Source organism: Leucoraja erinacea, chromosome 17 (assembly GCF_028641065.1).
Source record: "Leucoraja erinacea ecotype New England chromosome 17, Leri_hhj_1, whole genome shotgun sequence".
Classification (NCBI taxonomy): domain Eukaryota; kingdom Metazoa; phylum Chordata; class Chondrichthyes; order Rajiformes; family Rajidae; genus Leucoraja; species Leucoraja erinaceus.
The window spans coordinates 27,843,464-27,871,457 of NC_073393.1; the positions used below are offsets into that span (position 1 = coordinate 27,843,464).

Here is a 27,994-nt window from a genome sequence, read left to right on the forward strand (position 1 = left end):
ATGTAGTTTGTTTGTTTATACTATTCTTATAACAAATGTAAAGCACTTTGGCCAACGAGAGTTGTTTTTTAAATGTGCTATAGAAATAAATGTGATGTGATGATGATGATGAATCCAGTCAGCACCTTAATAAATTGCTTCTGCACTGCTTTGAAAGCGTACAAGCAAGACTCCAAATGTGGCGCAACCAATGTTCTATGAAGCTGCAATGTAACTTCCTAATTGTCATACTCAACGCCTTGACCATACCACATGTCCTCTTTCTCACGTATTACTTGTGTTGCTATTTTCAGGGGGCTATGGACTTGAACCCCAATATCCCTCTGTACAATAATGCTGGTAAGATTCCTGCCATTAACTGTATACTTTCTCCTTACGTTTGACCACCCAAAGTATTACACTTCAGACTTACCGGGATTAAACCTCATCTACAATATCTGTATCTGTCTACTTTTGACAGCCCTCTTCACTGTCCGCAATTCCACCAACATTTAAATTTAGTATGCAAACTTAATAACAAACCCATGGGCATTTTCATCCAAGTCATTATATATATATTATGAACCATAGAGGCTCCAACCCTGTTCAAGTTTTATTTCACACTATCATTGCAGACTGTAGGTTCAGTGCAATATCAAGGGTGTGCTGCATAATAGACGATAGGTGCAGGAGTAGGACATTAGGCCTTTCGGGCCAGCACCACCATTCACGGTGATCATGGTTTATCATCCACAATCAGTACCCCGTTCCTGCCTTCTCCCCATATCCCTTGACTCTGCTATCCTTAAGAGCTCTATCTAACTCTTGAAAGCATCCAGATAATTGGCCTCCACTGCCTTCTGAGGCAGAGAATTCCGCAGATTCAGAACTCTCTGGGTGAAAATGTTTATCCTCACCTCCGTTCAAAATGGCCTACCCCTTATTCTTAAACTGTGGCCCCCAGTTCTGGACTCTCCCAACATCGGATTTCCTGCCTCCATGCTGACTTTGACCGATCCTGTCACTGCTTTCCAAATGCGCTGCTGTAACATGTTCAATAATCAACTCCAGCATCTTTCCCACTACCGATGTAGGGCTAACTGGTCTATAATTCCGCATTTTCTCTCTCCCTTCTTTCTTTAAAAAGTGTAGTTACATTGGCTACCCTCCAGTCCTCAGGAACTGATCCAGAGTTGAGAGAACATTGGAAAATGATCACCAATGCATCCACAATTTCTTGGGCCACCTCCTTGAGTACTCTGGGGATTTATCTGCCTTCAGTGACAACAGTGACTAACACCATTTTCTGACTAATGTGGATTCCCTTCAGTTCCTCTCTCCCACTAGCTCCTCGGTCCCCTGGTATTTCCAGGAGATTGTTTGTGTCTTCCTTAGTGAAGACAGAACCAAATTATTTGTTTAACTGTTCTGCATTTCCCTGTTTTACATTACAAGTTCCCATTATCAGGACTGACCTATTTTTCATTCTCAACCCCATTCTCCTGTTTTCTCCAAATAACACCCTTCCTAATCAAGAATCTGGCAATCTCTGCCTTAAAACTATCAATTGACGGCCTCCATGGCAACGAATTCCACAGATTCATCACCCTCTCACTAAAGAAATTTGCAGTTGTGGATGAAGTAGTTAGTTCGTTGTCAGGATTTTTTTAATCAATTTTCTACACATATTTTGTCGTGGGGAGTTGCAGTCTCAGCTTGGTGCTTGTTACGACTCGAGGAAGAAGCTGTGAGCGACACAGCTGCAAAGTAGCTGAATGTGTAACATGTACCGTTCTAATAAGACTGGAGGTAGGCAACGACTAACAAATACATTTCCAGACTTCAATAACTTTTAACCTTCTGTTGGCAAATATGTGCAAGTACTATTGTATATACAAGGTTAAATATTATCCCCACACCACTATTTCACTATTGTTATTTTTGCTGTTCAATTATTTTTTTCGCTCTCATTTGTTTAAAATATGGTGTTTCCCCATCTGAAACCTTGTCTTACAGCAAATGGAAGTTGTTCCTTCTGTGCATATGGCAATATCTTCACATTTTGAGTGCACGTCTAGATTCAGATTCTAGATTATCCCATCAATGATTCATGCTGCACCTTTGGTTGGTATTACCCAGAGTCTTGCTGAATCACATATCAAAAGGAGCTGGCATGGTGGCGCAGCGGTAGAGTTGCTGCCTTACAGCGCCAGAGACCCGGGTTCCATCCTGACTACGGGTGCTGTTTGTACCGAGTTTATGTGTTCTCCCCGTGACCACGTGGGTTTTCCCTGGGTGCTCCACTTTCCTCCCACACTCAAAAGACGTGCAGGTGTATTGGTTAATTTTGCTTTGGTAATTGTAAATTGTCCCTCGTGTGTAGGAGAGTGCTAGTGTATGAGGATCGCTGTTTGCCGTGGACTCGGTGGGCCGAAGTACCTGTTTCCACACTGTGTCTCTAAAACTAACGCTAAACTGTATGCAAAAGAAGAATTTCACAGTGCCTAGATACACGTGACAATAATGTACCATTGAACCAGCTGTTAGACACAAAAAGCAGGAGGAACTCAGCGGGACAGGTAGCATCTCTGGAGACAAGGAATGGATGACGTTTCAGGTCAAGGCCCTTTTTCAGACTCAGCTGTTGCCAGGTAGGAACATTGAAGCATCTTTGTAGTCAGCATTTTATGATAAATTAAAAATGCCCATCCATTTTGGTGGTTTTACAAAAGATATTTCCTGGGATTCTGTTCACCGACACCCATAGTTGGCCCACATTAGATCTTGGTCAGTCAACACCCATTTTTATAATTCTCATATGTAGAAGAAGGATCCTGACCCCAAACGTCACCCATCCTTTACTCCAGAGATGTTGCCTGACCCGCCGAATTACTCCAGCACGTTGTGTCTATCTTCTTTATAATTCTCATCCTTCTTTTCAAAGCCTTCCAAAGCCTCTTTCCTCCATATATATGCATCTCCATCAGCCCTACTGGTTGCTGAGAGCTTTGCTTTGCTCCAATTCTGACATCTTGCAAATAACAAATCAAATAACAATCTTACTGAAAAGATCCATGATGTTCAGAACAGAGGGACATTTTAATTGCTACACTAGTGTTAGCTCTACATTCAGCTGCTTAGATCCCAAGCTCTGAATTTTCCTTTCTAATTATCTCCGATCATCCCTCTCAAATCATTTAAAATCCTGATTGTCCTAATAGTGGTACAATTTCAGATTTTGCTAACGTCCCTGTGAAACAAGGCATAGTGTCATAGAGCGTGGAAGCAGGCCCTTTGGCCCAACTTGTCCAAGCTGATCAAGATGCTCGATCTACACTAATCCCTCCTGCCCGTGTTTAACCCATATCGCTCCAAACCTTTTCTATCAGTGTACCTGTCCAAATATCTGTTAAATGCTGTTATAGTATCTGCCTCAACTGCTTCCTCTGGCAGCTCGTTCTATATTCAGACTTTGTCCTATTAAATCTTTGCCCTCTCACCTTGAACCAGAAAATGGTCCTCTGGAGATGGTTTGAATTTGGAGATACAGTACTTTACTGTGTTAAAAGCCCAATGCAGTAATTACCATTTAAAGGGTATTTACAGGTTAAATTATTAAATGGTTAAAAAATACCCTGTAAAGTCCTGGCAGTCTCACAAACCATTCTCAATTCCTGTGCAACAGACTGTCCCTCTAACTATCCAACATATAAATGAACATTTCAAGATTGATCTGTCAAACTTAGTTTTTTGTACTCATCTCACCTTCAGGAATGGATGTAAAGACTGTTGGAACCTAGGGATGAAATGCCAGCCGTGTTTATTAAACACACACGTAAGAGGACAGTAATCTGTATGATCAGCACACGTACATTCATTGCAACCTTTGCCCGAGCCTTCTCTCCTCTCCCCTCCCCGCCCCACCCCCACCCCCACTCTGTCCTGCCAGAATGTCTAAAACCAACACAGATATTTTTCCCTCGATAACCTTTCGCGCTAACCTGACCCTTGGAACCTGATTCCCCCAGGTGTCACATGGCCGGCCATTAACATGGAGTGTTCTGCTTAAGTGACTGCTTCGCTTGTGTACAGACAGCCAAACAGAAGGCTATAATTGGATACTGCTGAGGGCTAGATTGGCTGTTGAGGGGATTAAGTTCCCTGTTTCTGAATCCATTTAGTGATCTAGCACTCTACCAAACAACTTGGGAGGGATCCGATACGACCTTAACTAAAACTACACAAATGCTAATTATTTTGGGCTATGTTACAATCTCCTTACATAAAATGGTTAGCTGTGTTAACAATCTTGCACAAGTCCAACTTGATTCCAAACCCTTCATAGATCCAGCTGCAGATTGAGCCCAATCTATTAAAGAAAAACAAATTTCGATGTCTCTGACCACCAGGGCCTGCTGGATCGTACCTTTAGAAAGGAGATGAGGTGGAATTTCTTTAGTCAGATCTGTGGCGAATCTGTGGAATCCATTACCACAGATGACTGTGGAGTCCAAGTCAATGGGCATTTTTTAAGGTACACAAAAATGTTGGAGAAACTCAGCGGGTGCAGCAGCATCTATGGAGCGAAGGAAATGGGCAACGTTTCGGGCCGAAACCCTTGAAAGGTTTTGGCCCGAAACGTTGCCCATTTCCTTCGCTCCATAGATGCTGCTGCACCCGCTGAGTTTCTCCAGCATTTTTGTCTACCTTCGATTTTCCAGCATCTGCAATTCCTTCTTAAACACGGTATTTTTAAGGCACAGATTGACAGATTCTATGTAGATAGGGGAGGTAGAGGGATACTGTTCAAGAACTAGGGGATGTAGATTCAACACTTTGAACAAATGATGTTAGTGGGATGTGAGGAGTAGTTATACAAAGATTTGATCCTTTCTATAGTAGACAATGTGCTGATATGCATAGTCAAAGAGACATACGGCACGGAAGTAGACCCTTCGGCCCAACTTGCCCATGCCAACCAAGAAACCCCATCTACACGAATCCCATCTGACCAGGATCGGCCCATATCCCTAAACTTTTCCTATCCATCCCTATCCATGCATGTCAATTAAAATTAAACTACATTTATGCGCAATTTTGTCCCATCAATATACCCTCCTATATAAAAGTATAAAATCAACACCTGTTCAATTGTAAACATGTTATTAAAATGATATCCACTATAAATCTGAAAATATGAAAAACTAGTTTTTTACTCTTTAGAGGTTCCGATACGACATACTGAGGTGGACTTTCACAGAAAAAAAAGCATTGCAAAGTGTAGATATCTTCAGGAACACAAGGGTAGCAAAAACAACTTATCAGGAGCATCAAACGAGAATTGGGAAGGCATTTTAGTTTAGTTTAGTTTAGTTCAGTTTAGAGACGCGGCGTGGTTACAGGTCCTTTAACCTACTGAGTCCACGTTGACCAGTGAACTCCCGTACACCATAATTATCTAACACACTAGGGACAAATTACAATCTTTACCAAAGCCAATTAACCTACAGATCCGCATGTCTTTGGAGTGTGGGAGACACCGGAGCACCTGGGGTTAACCCACGCGGTCACTGGGAGAACATACAAACTCCCTACAGACAGCACCCGTATTCAGGATCGAACCCGGGTCTCTGGCATTGTAAGGCAGCAATTCTCCTGCTGCACCACTGTGCTATCCACATATGAGAAATAATAATTTACAGGGCCATAAGGAAAGAATGGAGAAATGGGATCAATGAGATTGCCCTCTTGTAAACTGACAGAGACTTGATGGGCTGAATGGCTTTCTCTGCCATAACAATTCTATGATATTTTTGATGTAGGATCCTCGCAGAGATGTTGATGGAGCACTGAGGTAAGCCTTCACGTCTTGCCTTTTGCGCCTTCATGTCGGCTGCGGGAGGCGCCCCGGGCCATGAAGATGGATGGGTGAGGAGAGGGACGTCAGTTCACAGGGAAACCCACACGGCAGCCTGGGACTTGGCTGGATCGAGCGCTGCTCATAAAAACTAGAGCGTGGACTGGACTTTGAAAAGGGAGCCAAAACCTGGCGCCTCTTGCATGCGGGATCAGTGGACTATTTCTTTACACTTTGTTAATAGGGGTGTGCTTATGTAAGGCAATACTCTTCTGGCCAGTTTGTTAGAAAATAATTTCAGTGTGCCATTGCACATGTAACAATAAAGCACCATAGAACATTGTGGGAAGGAACTGCAGATGCTGGTTTACATCAATGATAGGCACAAGATGCTGGAGTAACTCAGCGGGACAGGCAGCATCTCTGGAGAGCCGAAACATCACCTATTACTTCTCTCCAGAGATGCTGCCTGCCCGCTGAGTTACTCCGTCTATCTCCGGTGTAAACCAGCATCTGCAGTTCCTTCCTAGGTAATCCTGCCGTACTACCCTACCATTGAACCTTTAGTGCAGGGGTTCCCAACCCTTTTTTGTCCCATTTACCCCTGGTAACTTTAATAGCACATAACAATGCTTTTTCACGTATTTATGAACAACTAATGATGAACAGATATGGATATACCAGAACCAAACACAGTCAGTCAATGAGAAATAATATGTACAAATCCAGAATCAACAAATTTATCCCCTGGGCAGGTGAAATGTACCCCAGGTTGGGAACCCTTGCGTTAGTGAGATGTTCAATTTGGCATCGTGTTCTGCTCAATAAATGTGCACTTTTCACTCAGTGTTCTTCGCAACGTTCATATTTCCAGCTTGTAGAATGTTTGTGACATCTTTAAAGGATTCACAGCACTCAGCTTCCTTGGGAAATCTAGGTTAATGCATGACGCATCTTCTGTGTGTGTCCTGGCAACATGATTTGCAACCGGCATGTTCAGCATTGGAGGGTTGTTTCAATGTTCAGCATTCTTAGCTCTCTCTCTCTCGCTCTCTTAAAGAGTGTTAGTTGCTATCCAACCATTATGTGACCTGGATGATTTATTTACCAGCCCCACTTAAAGGAACCGCTTATTTGGAAATAACATTGCAGCTCTAGCTGTTTTATCCTGTGTGGTCAGTAAGTACAGTATCAGTGATCTCTAAAATGCAGATGCTGAATATGATCTAAAAAGGTGTATCTTTCAGGTCAGCCGGGGGGGGGGGGGGGGGGGGGGGGGGTGTAGTAGCCTGACTCAGCCTGGGAGAGCAATCAGCACCACTTGCAGCGAAAGGGACCACGGTGTTCTGTGCCCATGCCAAGTACAGTGGAGAATGTATAAGAAGGAACTGCAGATAGATACAAAATGCTGGAGTAACTCAGCGGGACAGGCAGCATCTCTGGAGAGAACAAATGGGTGACGTTTCGGGTCGAGACCCTTCTTCAGACTGGAGAACGGTCTTGACCCGAAACATCACCCATTCTGTCTATCCAGAGACGCTGCATGTACCTCTGAGTTACTCCAGCATTTTGTGTCTATCTTGGGTTTAAACCAGTATCTGCAGTTCCTTCCTACCCAAAAAGAACTACAGATGCTAGATTACACTGAAGATAGACACAACATTTTCGAATATCTCAGTGGGTCAGGCAGCATCTCGGAAGAAAAGGGTGACGCTTCCGGTCGAAACCTAATTCTTTTCTCCAGAGTTGGTGCCTGACTCGCTGAGTTACTCCAGTATTTTGTTTCTATAATCAGTGTAGAAACAAGGAAATGCACATGCTGGTTTAAACAAAGGGACACAAAGTTCTGAAGTAACTCAGCAGTTCATGCAGCATCTCTAGAGAACGTGTAGCGTTGATGTTTGGGGTCGGGACTGATGTGGGGGGAGGAAGCTGGAAGAGAGGAGGGGCAGGACCAAGCATGGCAGATAATGGGCAGACACAGGCCAGGCACATTTTCTCATCAGCAGATGTTTGAGCAAAATCAAGAGATTAAGACAGAAGGTGTGAGGCAGAATAATTAAATAGTTGCGAATTGTGAAGCCAGAGGAAGGAATGTCGGAGGAGGAGGGGGGGGGGGGGGGGGGATACATAGGTGCAAGTCCAGGGCACTGAGAAAGAGCGGAGGGAAGAAAGGGGGATGTAGGTGAGAAAGGGGAGAGGTTGCTATAGGTTATTGGAGAATTGGATAATTGGAGAATTCAATGTTCATATGGTTGGGTTGTAAATTACCCAAATATTTGGGATTACCAATATCTTCGCAAAAGTACTTTAGCAAAAGGACTTAGCTCCAGACTTAGCATCAGTGAATGCTAGAAACATGAAAAATTAACCTTTAGTTTATTTTAGTTTAGAGATACAGCGTAGAAACAGACCCTTCGGCAATTGTATCCACGCCGACTAGCGATTCCTGTTACACTAGTACTACCCTACACAATAGGAACAATTTATAAATTTATAAAACCACACGCTCACAATGTGAATGTACATGTTTAAGAAGGAACTGCAGATGAAAGGAGGAGCCAGAGGGCTGAGGGAGAGCTGAGAAGGGGAGGAGACAACAAGGGCTACCGGAAATTGGAGGTCAATGTTCATGCCGCTGGGGTGCAAACTGCCCAAGCGGAATATGAGGTGCTGCTCCTCCAATTTCTGGTGGTGCTCACTATGGCCATGGAGGAGGCCCAGGACAGAATGGTCGGATTCGGAATGGGAAGAGGAGTTGAAGTGCTGAGCCACAAGGAGATCAGGTTGGTTAACGCGGACCGAGCGGAGGTGTTCGGCGAAACAATGACGAAGCCTACTCTTGGTCTCACCGATATAGATCAGCTGACATCTAGAGCAGCAGATGCAATAGATGAGGTTGGAGGAGGTGCAGGTGAATGTCTGTCGCACCTGGAACGACTGCTTGGGTCCTTGAATGGAGTCGAAGGGGGAGGTAAAGCGACAAGTGTAACATCTCTTGCGGTTGCAAGGGAAAGTGCCCGGGGAAGGGGTGGTGCGGTTGGGAAGGGAAGAATTGACCAGGGAGTTACGGAGGGAGCGGTCTTTGTGGAAAGCAGACGGGGGGAGACGGGAAGATGTGGCGAGTGGTGGGGTCACGTTGGAGGTGAACGTACATACTCTGTACACACAGCACCAGTGATCAGGATCGAACCTGGGTCTCTTGCGCTGTGGGGCATCAACTCTACCGTTGCGCTACTGTGCTGACCTAACCTGATGGAGCACATCGGCTCATCACCATTAACAGGTGTTTTACTTAATGCGGCCGACACTCAGAACAACGATCTCCACGGATGAATGAAGATAGGTGGGTGATGTTCACATGTGTACACATGTATTGGTTGCAAAAGATGTGTGCATGCCTTATCACCAAACCATGAGGCCCCCCGCTAGATAAACAGCCCCATCAAGAACAAACTATCTTCAATTGAGGACACAAAGTGCTGGAGTCAGTCAGGTAGCATCCCTGGAGAGCATGGATAAGTGTATCAGGTCCAGACCCTTCTTCAGACCCTATTCACATTATCTAGAGATGCTCCCTGGCCGTCTGAGTTACTCCAGCATGTTGTGTCTTTTTTTTTGTAAACCAGCATCTGTGGTTTCTTCTTTCTACATCTTAAATTGAGGAATGGTTTATACATTATGGGAAGTGATAGAATATGAAGCTAACGATGGAAGAATCTTTGCCGCAGGTAAGCAATGAAATTTCTGGAACCCGTCAAATATATAAGGTCTTAAGAGGGTCGATGTGGAGAGGATGTTTCCTCTTAAGGGCACATTTGGAATGATGGATGCCTGTTAAATACATAAGCAGTTGTTCGTTTTAGACTGAGGAGATGTTTTAGGTCCCAGGGGCTTTGAGACATTGGTACAAAAGGAGCTGAGCAATTGAATATTTTTAAGGCAGGCCGCCAAGTCCATCCAAGACTGCAAGAAATTGCAGCAAATTGGGGACTCAGCCCCATCACACAAACCAACCTCCTTTCCATTGACTCCATTTATACCTCACACTGCCTCACAAGGCCAGCAGCATAATCAACGACGAGTCGCACCCTGGCCACTCCCTTTTCTTCCCTCTCCCATCAGGCAAAAGGTATAGAAGTGTGAAAACGTACACTACCAGATTCAGGGATAGTTTCTTCCCAGCTGTTATCAGGCAAATGAACCATCTTACCGCAACAGGAGTGCAGTCCTGAACTACTATCTCCCTCATCAGGGACCTTCAGACTATCTTTGATCAGACTTTATTGGCTTTACCTTTCACTGAAAGTTATTCCCTTATCATGTATCTGTACACTGTGAATGGCTCATCAGTAATCACGTATTGTCTTTCCGCTGACTGGTGAGCACGCAATAAAAGCATATCACTGTACCTTGGTATACGTGACAACAAACTAAACTAAAAAACGGAAGCATATTCTTGAACTATTTTCCAGCTTTCCCTCCCTACTCCAATCAGACTGAAGAAGGGTCTTGATCCGAAACATTTGCCTATCCATGTCCTCCATACCATGAGCCACTGAGTTACCCAAGTTTAGAGTCATAGATTGATGCAACGTGGAAGCAGGCCCTTCAGCAAAACTTTGGGGAGAGTACGAAAGATTGAGCAGGGGTGTTCTGCCTTTCGCTAGGATCTACATCCTAGAGGCTCTGCAAAAACATAGATCTATACAGCTCAGAAACTGGCCCTTCAGCCCAACTCATGCATGTCAGCTGAGCTCCCATTACTAATTTGTATAAATGAACTAATGCCACTTGCTTGCACCTAGCCTATATCACTCACTGTATTTCCTATTCTTGTAGAAATAAAGAACTGAAGCTGGTTAATACACAAAAAAAGACACAAAGTGCTGGAGTAACTCAGCAGGCCAGGCAGCATCTCTGGAGAAAAGGGATGGGTGACGTTTTGGGTATGGACCCTTCTTGTTTTGAGTAGAGACCCTATTCATGTACGTGTGCAAGTGTGTGTTTTAAATTTGCTGATTCTACCTGCCCCTGCCACTTTCTCTGCCTGCTCATTCCACTGTGCCGCTGGGAGTTGCTCTGTTTCGCTGCTGTGTGACTACGAGAGGACGATGCCGGGGAAGAGGGGATTGTGCAGGAAGGTGTAATCTGACACGGAGCTTGGAAACCATAGCCACGCCGTGTACACAGAGGGAGCTCCTGGAGACGGTTTGCTGCCGCACTCACTGCACGATGCTGGGCGCGCTGATCCTCGCCTTGGCCGCGCTGTGTGCGGGGCAGAGTGCAGACCTGTCGCTCCCCTTCGCCCAGCCCCAGTCCTGCCCCAGCTCACACTACTACGATGTCTCAGCCTTGAAGTGTTCAGCGTGCCCCCCGCATCTCTGGCGGAGCGCCGATGGTAAGATGCCGGCCTTGCTTATACACTTCTCAGAATCACACAGAGCAGAAACAGGCCCAACTTGCCCCATCTACAGTGGTCCCACCTACCTGCGTTTGCCCCCATATATCCCTCTAAACCTACCCTGCACACGTATTTGCCTTAATGCTACTTAAACGTTGTGATAGTACCTGCCTCAACTATCTCCTCCCGCAGCTTAATCATCCAAAGATGCCGCCTGAGCCGCAGAAATACCCCAGCATAGAGTCATCGTGACATTTCTGGAACTTTTTGTAAAAATGTAACCCTTCAGGTTCCCATTAAATCTCCTCCTTCCCCTTCATCTCAAACCTATGTCCTCAGGTTCTCGATTCCCGTACTTGGGTAAAATACTGTGTGCGTTTACCCGATCTATTCCTCTCATGATTTTGTACCCTTCTTTAAGATCACGCCTCATCTTCCTGTGCTGCCAACAACATGTATGCCCGACCACTGGCCACTCTAAGTGATGTTTCAGCACTGATTTGCTGATCAATCACTTAAGTTACTCCAGCACTTGGTTTTCTTTTGAAAACCCCAGCATCTGCAGTTCCTTGTTTTGACAGCAGTGATGTGTCCCTGTCTTGGCTGCCTGTCCTCATGTTGCACAGAGCAGCCAACAAATTAATCCTAAACTAATTTGGGACAGGTTTGAGTTGAGTTTCCTTCAGTGTAAGAGGCCTCCCCGATTTGAAGTGTTAAGTATATGACGGTGGCGTTTAAGAGGCTTTTAGATAGGGACATGGAAGTGTGGGGAATAGAGGGATATGGATCATGTACAAGCAGATGAGATTAATTGGTCGTAGCATCATGTTCGGCACAACTCAAAAATGATGAGAAGTAAGGGTTCTGACCTGAAACGTCACCTATCCATGTTCTCCAGGAATGCTGTCTGATCCACTAACTGAGTATTTTATGTATTTTTGTAAACAAGCATCTGCAGTTCCTTGTGTCTGTATCTCTATGATGATTCAAGTACGGTTTGGGAGAAGGTACTTCCCTGGTGGGGAATCCAAACCAGTGAGTAAGCCAGTGAGGTTAGTGCAAGGGTTATAGTGATTCAGGGGTTAAATCATACAAACGTTACCTTGAACCTGGAACAACCTCCCCCTTTCTTCCCCCAAAATTGCTGGAAAACTAAAACAAAAACAGGAGGTGCAAAAAGCATTCAGCATGTCTGGCAGTGCCTGAGGAAAGGGTGTGGTGGCACAGTGGCACAGCTGGTAGAGCCGCTGCCTCACAGCACCAGAGACCCAGGTTCGATTCTGACCTCAGGTGCTGTCAGTGTGGAGTTTGCATGTTCTCCCTGTGACCACGTGGGTTTCCTCCGGGTGCTCTGGTCTCCTCCCACATCCCAAAGACATGTGGGTTTGTAGGTTAATTGGCCTCTTTAGCAATTGTCCCTAGTGTGTAGGGAGTAGATGAGAAAATGGAATAACATACACATAGTGTGAATGGATGATCGATCGATGGTGTGGATTCTGTGGGCTAAAGGTCGGTTTCTATGTGTATCGCTAAACTAAAATAGAGTTATTGTTTCAGGTCTGAGATGAAAGTTTGATGAAGGGACCCAGTGATAGAGACCCAGAGAGCTCTTAAAGAGTTAGATAGAGCTCTTAAAGATAGCGGAGTCAAGGGATATGGGGAGAAGGCAGGAACGGAGTACTGATTGTGGATGATCAGCCATGATCACAGTGAATGGCGGTGTTGGCTTGAAGGGGCGAATGGCCTACTCCTGCACCTATTGTCTATTGAAACTCGATTTCTGTCCCCACAGATATAACCTGACCTACCGAGTGACTATGTTTTATTTTTGATTTCCAGCATCTGCAGGTTTTGATTTTCAACATTTGCCTGTTTGACTATTTATGATTTCTATTTTGGGTTGTTGAGCAGAAAAAAAATGTATTGAACTCTGCAATATAAATGGCTGCTTGTTCATTATAGTTTAATAACCTTTTACATTTAGGAAACCGAATGTCAGTTTGAGAATAAATGTGCCTTTGAAACGAGAGGTTACATCTTGAAGCTTGATACCCTGACAGAATATAATTACAAAACCATGTTTTTGATCTGATAAATAATGCAGAAGTTTGGGATTAGTATTTTCAATTAATAAATGATGGAATGCTGCCCGATTATACACCTAGTTGTGGAAGCATAGATGAGTACTAGTTAAAAAGATATCAAGGGGTTTGGGGGTGGGGTAGTAGGAATGTCACAAGATACTTCTTCTTCTTGTGTATGGCGTGCACAGCCTAAAGTTGTAGGACAACTTGTTCTATTTGATCTTATTTGATTGTGCACGCCAGGTTGATTGCATTCGTTGAAACAGGGCGGACCACGTGAAGTTTGCAATCTCCCACTCCTTAAGAAGCTGAATGGCCTGCTACTGTTGCTTTTGTCCCTAAATGAACCAGTGGCAAAAATCATGTTGTTAGTCCACCACTGTGTCGGGTTGTTTGTGCTGCTGTAAGCAATAACAGGAAAGTTATCATTCTGTACAGATAAATTAAATTTGTCTCATTTCAGCCATTATCTGAAAGGGATATTTTGCATTCTTTCTGAAAGTATATGTATGAACTCCACACCTGGATATTTTAAGTGCATTTAAACGTTTTTCCCGGTCCCACTCAGTTACTCCAGCATTTTATGTCTGTAAAAGCTTTTCCCCTCAAACTTTGCTTAGCTTTTGAATCATATAATATTTAATATGTGCAGGATTCCACTGGACGAACTTTGTGATGATTGAATTTGCCTTAGTTCTGTACAGTTTTCAACGTGCACCATTTAAAGGAGCAAAGAATCAGATTGTTCTGGACTAAATCTGCTTGTTCCGCTGTAAAGGAGCAAGGGTAAGGCTTTGAGCAGCTGGACATTGTTTCTGTGAGGAAGCTTATGTCAGTTACACGGTGGAGCAGAGTGGATTCCTGAGGGAAACGAGAGCATGGCTGAAAAGGCCCAGACGCTCCTTTTAACTGCGGCCTCCTGGCTCTTTGTGGGGTTAACAGCAGGTGTATATGGCAGTTATACGCATCCCCTGCCCTGAACCAACATTGTGGGGAGATGGGGAGGATGATGAATGGAGGAAGAGTTGGGGCAATGGGCAAGTGATGAATGTGGAGGAGCATTCAGGGAAGTGAAGGAGAGTGGAGGAAGTTGAAGAGGAGTTGGAGGAGTGAAGTGGGGGTTGAGGGAGTGAAGAGGAGTGAAGTTGAAGAGGAGTTGGAGGAGTGAAGTGGGGGTTGAGGGAGTGAAGAGGAGTGAAGGAGGAGATGGGGGAGTGAAGGAGGAGATGGAGGTTGAAGGAGGAGATGGGGGTTGAAGGAGGAGATGGGGGAGTGAGGAGGAGATGGGGGAGTGAAGGAGGAGATGGGGGTTGAAGGAGGAGGATGGGGGAGTGGAGGAGGGAGTGGAGGAGATGGGGGTTGAAGGGGGAGATGGGGGGGTTGAAGGGGAGTGGAGGAGGAGATGGAGGTTGAAGGAGGAGATGGGGGTTGAAGGAGGAGATGGGGGAGTGAAGGAGGAGATGGGGGAGTAGAGGAGGAGATGGGGGAGTGATAGGGAGTTGGGGAATGGTGGAAGAGCAGTGTGGAGAAGTGGAGTGTGAGCGTAGATGGGGGAGGTGGAGGTGTGACAGACTGGGTGGGGTGACTTAGGAATGGGGTGTTGATGAATGGGGGTTTAGTGATAGGAGCGGCTCGCTTATCAATGATGTGCTTACCCCTTCATCATTAGATGTTGACCTAGGAGAGGTCACCAGAGATGTATAAATCCAAGAACTTGAAACCATTGCCACGCGTTCCTTCAGCTTTTGCTTGTAGAGTCATAGACTCATACAGTGTGGAAACAGGCCAATCGGCCCAACTTGCCCACACCGACAAACATGTCCCATCTACACTAGTCTCACCTGCCTGCTTCAGGCCCATATCCCTCTCAACCTGTCCTATCCATGTAGCTGTCTAAATGTTTCTTAAATGATGCAATAGTTCTTGCCTCAACTACCTCCTCCGGGAGCTCGCTCCATATAACCACCACCCTGTGAAAAAACGGTAGAACTGCCATTCAGGTTCCAATTAAATCTTTCCCCCCTTACCTTAAACTAATGTCCTCTGGTTCTCGATTCTCCTTCTCCTGAAGTCAGCAATCAGCTCCTTGGTCTTGCTAACGTTGGGTGCAAGTAGGTTGTTCTGGCACCACTCAGCCATACTATCGATCTACCTCCTGTACTCTGACTCATCGTTACCCGTTACTTGTTTAATGATGGAGTTATTGTCAAATTTAAAGATGGCGTTGGAGCTGTGTCTGGCTACACAGTCATGGTATAGAGAGGATAGAGCAGAGGACTGAACTCACAGTATGTGAGAAGGGACTGGACAAAGCGGGGATAGATTAGAATCAAGGTATTTGGAGATTAGTTCTGTGAGACAGGAGAAGGCCTCGATGATGTGTCTGTCGGGGCAGTCCTGTTTGTGGATTTTGGGAAGGAGATTTGGGTCTGGAGAACGATAAGGTTGGAGGCTGTGGATGGGAGATCACCAGAGGCGATGAGATCGGAAACGGTGTGGGAGATGATGGCCTGGTGTTCATCCGTAGGGTCATGGTCAAGAATCCAGTTTCATAGGAAGGAGGAGATCTGGTCCACTGAGTTTGATGGTGAGTTGGGAAGGACTGATGGTGTTGAACGCTGAGCTATAGTCAAAGCTGTTCTCCTCGCTCACACTGTTTCCACAATGTCAGTAGGATTGAATTTACTGGAGTTAGATCTCAAGGTAATTTATACAGGCATTTGTTGGAACTAGTGACCAACAAATGATTTACCGTATCTCTAATTTGGATGGCACAGTGGTGCAGCGGTAGAGTTACTGCCTTACAGCACCAGAGACCCAGGTTCGATCCTGACTATGTGTGCTGTCTGTACGGAGTTTGTACGTTCTCCCTGTGACTGAGTGGGTTTTTCTTCAGGTGCTCTGGTTTCCTTCCGCACTCCAAAGACGAACAGGTTTGTAGTTTAATTGGCATCGGTAAAAATTGTAAATTGGCCCAAGTGTATAGGATGATGCTACTGTCCGGGGTGATCGCTGGTTGGCATGGACTTGGTGGGTCGATGGCCGTCTTTTCTCACTATATCTCTAAAGTTTAAAGTAAAGTTTAAAGTAATTAAGTTCTGTAAAATTGTATATCTGCTTTGGAGTTGGATCTCTGAGGTTGTTTCCATCAAAAATCACTTATGAACCCTACAAAAAATTTTTTTTTTTTGGCTGAAACTCATGAGGCTGTGTTTAGACTTTAGAGATACAGCATTATGAGACGCGGGTTCGATTCTGACTATGGGTGCTGTCTGAACAGAGTTCGTAAGGTCTCCCTGTAACTACGTGGGTTTCCTCTGGGTTCTCTGGTTCCCTCCCACATTCAAAAATGTGCGGGTTTATAATTGGCTTCTGTAAATTGTCCCCAGTGTGTAGGATAGAATTAGTGTACGGGTGATCGCTTGTTGGTGTGGACTTGGTGGGCCGAAGGGCCTGTTTCTATACTGTATCTCTAAGATAAATTAAACTAAACTAAAACAAAGACACAAAGGTGCTGGAGTAACTCAGCACTTTATATAGAAATCTCTGAATGCTCTGTCTATGCGGAGCATGTCTCCTTCAGGTAAGAAACGGCTGTGAAGGTCGAGTGGGCTGCCTCCAATTCACTGAGATTAGAATTCCAGCAGTACAGTGCAAGTAATAAGTCAGTACAGACTTGGATCATTGGGTTGTGAAGAGAGACTGAGGAACTCAAATGATCAATTTAATCATAATGATGGCACAGGCTTTTAAATGAATGACCTCGAGCTCATAAACTCAGAGTGGAATTAGGAAAGTGAAAAGAGTGGGGTGAGGGGGCAATGATTAAAAAACAGTTTAGAAAGAACTCCATTTGACTAGATTAGTTTTTGCCATTTCTTCATTCCTTCGCTACTTAAACATTTATTCCCCTGCATTATTAGCTTTGTGCCTCAAAGCTATCCAGTTAAAAAAAAACTGCAGTGAAAGGAATTGATCTTTTTTTCTCTCGTGTTTATTACTGTCCACAAAACAGAGGTAACTTGAGATGAAAATGATACCGTAAGATTGTACGTTTGAATAGTTTGTCTTAGGCAAGATTAATCAGCAGCCAATCTACAATTTACAGTCTGCAGACAATTTTGAGCAGGAGTATTGGAGGGAACATAATGACATCACAGCCTGATTCAGTAACTCTGATGCCCAGGAACGAAGGAGATTACAAAAGGTAGTGGACACTGCCCAGTCCATCATAGGTACTGACCACCCCACCAAAGGGATCTATAGGAGGCACAGCATCAAAAAGGCAGCCAGCATCATCAAGGACCCTTCCCGGCTGGCCCTGCTCTCATTTCACTCCTGCCATCGGGACGAAGGAACAAGAATCTGAAAACTGTGACACTCCAGATTCTTCCCAAAAACTATCAGGCTGTTGAACACTAACCTCAACTATCAACTGTCTAGGTTGCTCTAAGGACTTAAGGCTTCCCACATAACCATTGAGATTTGGAATTTATTGCATTTTTTTGTTTATTACCGGCACAGTGGCGTAGTGGTAGAGCTGCTGCCTTACAGCGCCAGAGACTCGGGTTCGATCCTGACTGGTGCTGTCTGTACGGAGCTTGTATGTTTTCCCCGTGACCACGCGAGTTTTCTCCGGGTGCACCGCTTTCCTCCCACACTCCAAAGACATACAGGTTTGTTGGTTAATTGGTTTTGGTAAAGATTGTAAATTGTTGCTAGTGTGGGGTAGTGCTAGTGTACAGGGTGATCGTTAGTCGACGTAGACTTGGCGGGCCAAAGGTCAGTTTCCACAGTGTATCTCTAAACTAAACTAAACTAAATTAAACTAAACTAACTATGTTTTCTATGAGTACTGTGTTTGCAGACCTGTTGTGTTGCAACAAGAAAGAATTGTGTTATTCTGTTGTTGGCACTTATGACAATTAAAGACACTTGACTCTTCAACCATGTTAGTAAATTACAACATTATCATGGTGAAATTGTTGCTGGATCTAAGGCCCCGGACACATGATATGTTGGTGGGTCTGCTGGCATCACAAGCCCCCGGACGGGATCCCTTGCACAGGCATGGAGGTCATAGTGGGCAATATTAATTAAGTGCCTATAGATGTTTGTGTGAGATACATAGCTGGCATGTGCAGCCGCCCTTACTTGTTCTGTCCTTAGTGTGTAGCATAAGGGTGATCACTAGTCGGCGCGAACTCGGTGGGCCGAAGGGCCTGTTTCCACGCAGTATCTCTAAAACTAAAACTAAAGATCATAGAACGTAGAACAGTGCAGCCCTTCAACCTGCAATGTCTGCTAAACATGATGCCAAGTAAAACTAATCATCTCTGCTTGCTCCCTTCATTCATTGCATATCCATGTGCCTATCTAAAAGCCTCAATCATCGTATGTGCCTCCACCACTGCCCCTGGCAGCTAGTCCAGTCACCCATCACTCTCTGTGTAAAGAAAAACTTGCCCAGCACATCTCATTTAGACTTTGCCCCTCTCACCTTAAAGCTAAGTCCTCTGGTCTGTGATATAACACTGGCATAGAGGAAAATTTCCAGATTTCTTACAGGATCTTTGATTAAACTTTTCTTGACAACATTATTGCCTTCCCTCACAGTGGGACCGTTGATTCCGCTGTGTGGGGACATTTATGTTAAACTCTATCGTGTATTGTGTTCTGTTTTATTCGTTTGGCTGTATGGTAATTCAAATCTCACTGTACCAATTGGTGCATGTGACAATAAATGTAACTTGGACTTGGATCGCTTATTGTGTGTTGGGACAGAACTGACCTTTGCGACTACTTTTCTGGGCCTGATAATGTAGCTGGTTGCCCTGTAGTCTCCTTCCAGTCCCTGACTCACCTTCATAGAACTGGTAGACAGTTGACTATAGTGTGAATAAGTGGACTTTCTTTTAATAGAGATGGGATCATCATTCACTGTTCACTGACAATTGGTTTTCAGTTCCAGAGCAATGCGGTCTTTGGGGGTCTAGAATGGATGGATGTAGGAATTGCTGGAAATATGAATAATCTGATAAAATGATGCTTAGTTAGTACTTTTCTTTAGTTTTTAGTTGTAGTTTAATTTTCGACATACAGCATGGAAACAGCTTTCAGCCCACACCGACCACCCTGTTCACTCTCGCTGTATGTTATCCCGCATTCCTATCCACTCCCTACGGACAATTTGCAGAGGGCCAATTTAATCTATAAATCCGCATGTCTTTGGAACGTGGGAGAAAACTGGAGTACCCGATGAAATCACAGGGAGAACGTGCAAACTCCACACAGACAGCAGCCGTTATCAGGATCGAACCCGGGTCTCTGGTGCTGTGAGGCAGCAGCTCTATCAGTTTCTAATGGAAATGCAGTCACAGACTGCTCAAAAGTGCATGTAATTCGCTGATAACTGCTTATCTTTACTGCAGGACTCCGTTGCATCTGTAAAGTTGGTTACACCATGGTTGACACTGGATCACCCATAGCAGAGTGCAGTCTGTGCAACCAAGACGTAAGTGGCCACGGGACAATGGGTATTCTAGAGGGCATAGCTATACAGTGAGAGGGGGAAAGGTTAATGGATATGTCCAGGACAAGCTCTTTACACGGAGGGTGATGGGGAGCTTGGAATGCATTACCGAGGTTAGTGGTGGAGGCAGACACGATAGTGGCATCTAAAAGGATTTTAGATAGAAGTGCAGGGAATAGAGGTATAGGGATCACATTTCCTCGCTCTCCACCCCTCCCCTACCCGAGTCATCCTGCTAGATACATTGTTGGCATCCATATATCTGTTAATTATCACCTCTTCCACAGCCAACAATGGACCATAGTGGGCTCTACCTTTCCTTGGTCATCGCTGCCGGCTCTGATTTGTTTGGAACCTTTTCATACCTCTAGTTTCCCTCTCCCCTGCCTCTGTCTGAAGAAGGGTCCTGGACGAAAACGTCACCCATTCATCGTCTCCAGAGATGTTGCCTGACCTGCCCAGTTACTCCAGCATTTTGTGTCTATCTTAGATGTAAACCAGCATCTGCAGTTACTTCCTATACAGATTAGATCAGTCCAGCTAGGCATCATTTTCAGCACAAGCATTGTAGTCTGAAGGGCCCTGTTCCTTTGTTGTCCTGATCTATATTCTACGTTCTCCACTCACTTGCTGAGATTAAATGGGCTTTAACTGTCCGGTAAACCTGATGCACTTACAATATCCCAGAAAGAAGTCCACTAAACATCACTGCCTTACAGGGCAGAGGAGGAGACACTTCACTTTTAATAAAAACTACCTTGATGACAACATGAAATACTGATACCTGAAGGTCTATGGACCTAGATCTAGGAAGTGTCCATTTCTAGTGAGGATATACACAACAGGCCAAATTGCCCCCTTAATTGATTGAAAGATACAGCATGGAAACAGGCCCTTCGGCCCACCAACTACATGCTGACCTTCCATCACCCTTTCAACTTGTTTGATGTAATCCCTCTTTCGCATCCATTCCCGACCCGCTAGGGGCAATTTTTAAGGTCAATTAATAAACAAACCTGCGTATCTTGGGGATGTGGGAGGAAACTGGAGCGCCAGGAGTAAAACAATGCAGTCACAGAGAGAACATGCAAACTCCACACAGGCAGCACCCGAGATCTGGATCAAACCCAGGTGCATGGCGCTGTGAGGTAGAAGTTCTACCAGCTCCGCCAAGGTGCCACCATTCTGGGCTGGAAACGTCTGATTCTTTGTTTTTGGTGGCAAAGTGAAATGCAACAATACTTAAAATAATACTCAGTCCAACATTTCAGATTAAATGCCCACACAAGCACTCGGCTGTAGCCACCAAGCTGTTATGTGGCGTCCTAACCCCAGGCCAACACCAATAATCCAGGAATACTTGCAGAGAACACAGAACAGTACGGCACAAAATGCACCCTTTGGCCCACAATGTTTGTGCCGAACATGATGCCAACCAACTGATCTCATCTGCCTGTACATGATCCATATCCTTATGTTCCCTTCACTTCCATGTGCCTATCCAAACCCCTCTTAAACAACACTATTGTATCTGCCTCCACCTCCATCCCAGGCGATGTGTTCCACGCCCCCTTGAGCAGAAAATTCCTATCATTGGTTCAATAGTATTTTATTGTCTCCTGTATCTAGGTACAGTGGAATTTTCTTTTGCATATAATTCATTAAAATCTTACTCTACAAAAGCACAGTCATACCCAAATATATTGGTGTAAGAATAGTAGTTTACACCGAGGCAGTACACAAGAGTCACGTCCCTTGTGTAAATTACTCTGCGTACACGCTTCTACTTGGGTATGATTGTGCCTGTGTAGAGTAACCCTGAGGTTATTGGCCAGAGATTGTAGCCTAACATTTCAAAGTTCTTAATAATGTAGTTTAGTCTCGTTTATTATTGTCACATGTGCCGAGGTACAGTGAAAAGTTTTTTGTTGCATGTTATTCAGTCAACGTAGACTTATCTTGGCCTTCAAGACCTGTTGTCCTTTGCCTTGGCATTGCTATTGAAACTCATGATCATCATTCCTCCTGTGCTGTTGGCTTCTATTGCCTGAAATGCAAAGTGCTAACAATGTTAATTTTGCTGGCTGTACAGAATCAAGTTGTGTCGGTGGATGGGAGGCTCTGTTTGGCATGTCCAAACTGCAAGCAATGTGGAGGCTCGCTTGTCCAAGGTAAGACTTCCTCGCAGGTTTATATAACATGGAACTAGATGCTGGTTCACAAAAAAAGACACTTTCGGCCCTTCGCGTCTGCTCGGCCATTCAATCATGGCTGATCTATTCTCAACCCCATTCTTCTGCCTTCTCCCCGTGACCTTTGCCACTATACTAATCAAAAACCTATCATTCCTATTAAAAAACACCCATTGACTTGGCTTCCACAGCCTTCTGTTATAATGAATTCCACGGTTACACCACCCTCTGGCTGAAGAAATTCCACTTCATCCCCATTCGAAAAGTACGTATTTTTATTCTGAGACTATGCTCTCTGGTCCTGGACTCTCCCACTAGTGGAAGCAATAGCTGCCCCATGGCTTTTATTTTCTCCTCATTCCTCCTCAGTATCGTGTTGGGCCTAAGCGCGATCTAAAGCACTTTAGACAAAGTGTAATTTATTCTCAGAGAGAAATCACAATCTTCTATTTTGCAGTGGAGAATTTGCCTTTGAGGACAGCGAACTGTCAAGCATGTACCAACCAGACTGTGCCCAACGCCTTGGGGAACATGTAAGTCCTGCTCTGTGCATGGATAATAAGGTTGTTCACAGCTAAACTTGTCTGGGTCCTTGGAACCAGTCCAGTGCAGAAGGAGGCCATTTGGCTCATCAAACATGAGCTTGGTGGGTGTTCACTGTCCGACCATGCAGTTTGGCCCATTTCATGGCTCGTGTGTGTGTGTATTATCTGTATGGTTTTAGTTTTAGAAAGACACCGTGGAATTAGCTGAATTTTTTGGCCCACCAAGTCTGCGCTGAAGAACGATCGCTCATGCAATAGTTCTATCCTACACTCTAGGGACAATTTACTGAAGCCAATTAACCTACAAACCTGTACGTCTTTGGGATGTGGATGGAAACCGGAGCGCCTGGAGGAAGACAATGCGGTCACAGACGGAACGTACAAATCCCACACAGACATCACTCGTGGTCAGGATAGAAGCCGGGTCTCTGGTGCTGTAAGGGAGCAACTTTACATCTGCACCACCGTGCCTCCCACTATTGTCTACTTGTGTTGTTTACTACCAAAGTGACAAAGTGTAGGTGAGGATGCTGCCTGACCCACTGAGTTACCCCAGCACATTTTGCCTTCTCTTTTGGTAAACCAACATCTGCAGTGTATTGTCTCTATGTTGTTTACTACTAAAGCTTGGATCAGTCCTGGTCATCAGTGCGTTTTCTCTCTCTCTGCAGGTGTATCCCCTGCCATGAAACTTTCATTTGGACCACCAACAGTTGTACGTGTCCATCTAACAACTTGGTGAGCAACTTATTGGTTTGGGGACCACTGGAGTAGTCCGAGTAGAGTTTGTGTTTGTGTTAGAGTTCTGGCAAACATTGCTTGAAACCTGTCAGGAATTACAAAGTTTCAAATTGAAAATCAAATGAAAAAATATCTGCAGACGTTGGAAATCTGAAACAAAACAGAAACACCCAGCAGGTCAGGCAGCATCTGTGGAAAGAGATAGAGTATACTATTCAGGTCAAAGACTCTTTGATATGGAGTGATAGATACAGTGTGGAAACAGGTCCTTCAGCCCAATTTGAGCACAGCAACCGACATGCCCCTTCTACACTAATCACATTTGCCTGCATTTGGCCCATATCCCTCTAATCTTGTACTATCCATGTGCTGGAGGAATTTCTCAAATGTTGTGATTGTACCTGTCTCTGGCAGCTCGTTACATATACCCTTTGTGTAAAAAAGTTGCCCCTCAGGTTCCTATCAAATCTTTCCCCTTTCACCTTAAACCTATGTCCTCTGGTTCTCGATTCACCTACTCTGGGTAAAAGATTCTGTGCATTTACTCTATCTTTACCTCTCATGATGTTATACACCTGTATATACACCCCTCATCATCCTCCGCTCCATGGAATAAAGCCCTCGCCTGCTCAACCTCACCCTATAGCTCAGGCCCGCGACTCCTGGCAACATCCTTGTAAATCATCTCTACACCCTTTCCAGCTTAATGGCATCTTCTGTATCACAGGCTGACCAAAACTGAGCACAATACCCTAAATGTGGCCTCACCAATATTTTGTACAGATTTGTGTATTTTATTTCAGCAGACTTCTCCAGTAAAATGAACTGTGAGCCCAAAACGTGAAAGAGTCTTTAACCTGAAATGTTAACTGTTTCACTCTCCACAGATGCAGCCTGATCATCTGAGTGTCTCCACCAGTTTCTGTTTTTACTGTCAACATTGATTTCTTTCCATTAAACTGGGTGATGAATCTGCAGACATTGTTGCCCCAGACGGCTGAGGAGGCCAAGTCATTATGTATTTTTTAAATTGGAGTTTGATAAGTTCTTGATCAGTAGGGGCATCAAGGATTACGGGGAGAAGGATGGAGAATGGTGTCGAGAGGGAAAAATAGATCAGCCATGGTTGAATGGTAGAGCATACGTGATGGACTGAATGGCTTAATTCTGCTCCTGTGTCCTATGGTTTTATGATCTTATGAATATTAACATTTTTTTAATTGTAAGAGGACAAAACAAGATAGATAAAAGCAGATCCCTCCCAGTCATGGAAGTGTCAAAAATGACGTTAATATGTGTAGTTCCGGTTGTCTAGTGAGGATATCATTAAGCTTGAAAGAGTGCAGAGAAGGTTTAGATGTTACCAAGACTGGCAGGCTTGAGGAGAGGGGATATAGGCTGGGTCTTTGTTGCCTGGAATGGTGGAGACCCCGTCTCTGTCCCAGGGAAAGGTGATCAAAAACTGGAAGGCATTGGTTTAAGATAAGAGGGGAAATGTTTAAAAGGGCCCTGAGGGGCAACTTCTTCATGCAGAGATTGATGTGCGTACAGAAGAAAGTGCCAGAGAACGTGAGGCAGGTACAATGACAACATTTAAAAGACATTTGAATAGGTAAATAGATAGGGAAGATCATGTGCAATCTGGGTCTAATGTTGGCAAATGGGACTAGCTTAGATGGGCATCTTCGTTGACATAGATAAGTTAGTCTATGTATTACTCTGTGACTAAGAGGGAAAAAGAGAGAAGATTAAGAGTAAGAACATTAGAAATGAAACATTCTTGCAAAGAGAAACAAGTAAATGTGAGGTACACTGCCGAGAGGTTAGCGATGCTAGTTGTGATGGATGGGTGATAGGTCTTGGTTAAAGGACGGGTAAATCTGATTGGAATTGTTTGCTTGAATTGAGGAACTGGTTGGATTTAGTGGCCTTTGTCCCAAGCAACTGCTGAATGATTGGAAACATCTCTCCTGAGTTTATTACAGCGCAATATTCTGTGATTCTCATTTCAGAGAGGAGGACTTTGCTTTGAAAACACAAGAATACCGGTGAGTATTTATTTATCTCTTTAGGACAAAGCAGCTTTTAAAGCCTGTCCTGTTTTGGGTGGGGTGTAGAGGCGAGCACTGGCACTAACAGAGCTGGATAACCAGTGCAGTTCCTGTTGACCTTGAAGGAATTTGGGTAGAATATATAACGGCCTCCAACAATGTTCTCTTCCCTGTGCTGGATTTTGCCCTCGCCACCAGTGTCTGATCACCAAAAGGTGAGCAGATACAAATGTGTTGAGATCAGGTGGAAATAGTATTTGGGCTTAGTTGAGATGCCCCCCCTATTGTAATTGAATAGCCCCCACTCTTTAGTGTCATAGAGCAATACAGCATGGAAAAAGGCCATTTGGCCCACATTGTCCATGCTGGCCAAGTTAGCATTCTGTGCCACTCCCATTTGACTGCAATTAGCCCATAGCCCTCTACCTATCAATATAGCTGTTCAAATGTCTTTTGAAAGGTGTAATTATATCAGCTTCCACAATTTCCTCAGACAGCTCATTCCTGATATAGACTACCCTCCGAGTGAAAAAGTTTCCCCAAGATCTCCCTTAAAACTCCCCCGCCCCTCACTCTTACCTAAATCCTATGCCCTCTGGTTTTTCGAATCCTCTGCCCTGGGAAAAAATCAATCTGCATTTGCTTCACCCATATCCCTCATGATCTTTGAGGATAGCCCAGATGGTGCAGCGGTAGAGTTGCTGCCTTACAGCAATAGAGACCTGCGTTTGATTCCGACTGCAGGTGCTGTCTGTCTGGAGTTTGCATGTGCTCCCTGCGGCTGCATGGGTTTTTTCCGGGTGCTCCGCTTTCCTCCCACATTCCAAAGATTTGCGGGTTTGTTGGTTAATTGGCTTTTGTAAATTGCCCTTAGTGTGTAGGATAGAACTAGTGTACAGGCGATCGTTGGTTGGCGTGGACTTGGTGGGCTGTAGGGCTTGTTCCCAGGCTGTATCTCTAAACTAAAATAAACTATGTTGCTCGCTCCCCACACATGGATAATGGGTTCCTGGCTGAGGTTCCTGGGTGTGGCACAAGGCAGGACAGTTCAGTGAATGCCATATAGTGTCTCCAAGTCTTTAATCTAGTCCTTAGTTATTGTCACATGTTCTGAGGTACAGTGAAAAGCTTTTGTTGCGTGCTAATGAGTCAGCAGAAAGACATTGCATGACTCACCGTGTACAAATACATGATAAAGAGAATAATGTGAATAACGTTTAGTATAAAATAAAGACCAGTAATGTCCAATCAAAGATAATCCGAGGATCTCCAATGACATAGATAGTAGTACAGAACTGTTCTCTAGTTGTTGGTGGGATGGTTCAGTTGCCTGATAACAGCCGGGAAGAAACTTGCACTGTTTCTGGACGTGTGCGTTTTTACACTTCTGTACCTCTTGCCTGATGGGAAAGGGGAGAAGAGGGAGTGGCTGGGGTGCGATTATGCTGGTGGCCTTGCCGAGGCAGCGTGAGGTGTAAATTGAGTCACTGAAAGGGACAAAATGGTAGAGTAACTCAGCAGGTCAGACAGCATCTCTGGGGAAAAGGAACAGGCGATGTTTTGGGTCTAGACCCTTCTTCAGACTCTTCATGGTGTCAGACCCGCTGGGTTACTCTAGCTTATTGTGTCCATCTTCGGATTAAACCAGCATCTGTAGTTCCTTACAACACAATGGAAGGGAGGTTGGTTTGTGTGATCTCTAGGCTGCGTCCACAATTCTCTGCGGTCTTAGATGAAGCTGTTCGGAACGGGTGGAATAACACTGCATTATGTATGAAGCAAGATTGAATCTCGATGATATTTTCTTTCAGGCCAGTTCGGGATCAATGCCAGATTCCATCTGGTATGAAATGCACCTTCAAGCAAGCTACCTGGCATGTGCAGTAAGTTATAACTCCCAGAGCCGTGGTTTCTATGGGGGTGTGTTTACCGCTGGTGTCATCCGGTATTAATTGGATTTGAGCTGCTTTCCTTGGTGATCCCTCAGGCGATCCATTTCACTGGTTTTATTCTTTAGGTCATCTCATGGCTGAGGAGTCTGAGCCCTGAGTTTTTCATGAGTTTATTCTCCATTGGTCAACTTTTCTGTGACTTTGAGCAAAACTGCTTCATGATTTAGCTTCTGCAATACATTCCTCCTGCCCAAGTCTTCTGGGGACCAGAGGCTTATGGGGCTCCCCACCTGTTTGAGCACCTTGTTCTCATGACAAGTCAGTGTGGAGCAAACATTTACTATTTACTAAATTGGTGTATTGTTAACTGACCCAGGTTAGGAAAAGCATGGGCTGGATTAGGAGATTGCATATTGAATTATAATTATGGATAGGACACTGTTCAGGGCTGAGGAAGGTATGAGGGAAACCATATAAATTCAACGCCTTTTACTTCTAAATGAATAATTTCAACTGCTGATCCAGAAATCTGAGCATTAATTCAGTCAGTATGATCTGCAGACACCCGTAGACATTGAAGCTGACCACAGTAACAATGAGTGATATATCTCAATGAGTGACCTTCAAGCTGAACCCACAGCACTTCCTGTAACGGTTAACATTTATTCAGTCTGTGGTATCGCGTCGCATGCATTTTTGGGATTGAAGTTATATTTA

At 44.6% G+C, this 27,994-nt stretch overlaps 1 protein-coding gene across 2 annotated transcripts in view; it reads left to right on the forward strand.

Annotated features, from left to right (window-relative positions):
* The first annotated feature begins 9,353 nt into the window (after positions 1-9,353).
* Positions 9,354-27,994, forward strand: part of LOC129705337 (meckelin-like) — an 80,292-nt gene continuing 61,651 nt past the window's right edge. The window contains exons 1-7 of one of the 2 annotated variants that reach the window (XM_055648865.1): positions 9,354-11,237; positions 19,756-19,838; positions 21,949-22,027; positions 22,506-22,581; positions 23,265-23,331; positions 25,347-25,382; positions 27,197-27,268. In XM_055648865.1, the coding sequence (XP_055504840.1) occupies positions 11,072-11,237; positions 19,756-19,838; positions 21,949-22,027; positions 22,506-22,581; positions 23,265-23,331; positions 25,347-25,382; positions 27,197-27,268 (579 nt within the window). In that variant the 5' untranslated portion in view covers positions 9,354-11,071. The remainder of the gene's footprint in view (positions 11,238-19,755; positions 19,839-21,948; positions 22,028-22,505; positions 22,582-23,264; positions 23,332-25,346; positions 25,383-27,196; positions 27,269-27,994) is intronic. The other variant, XM_055648866.1, reaches the window with a different exon arrangement.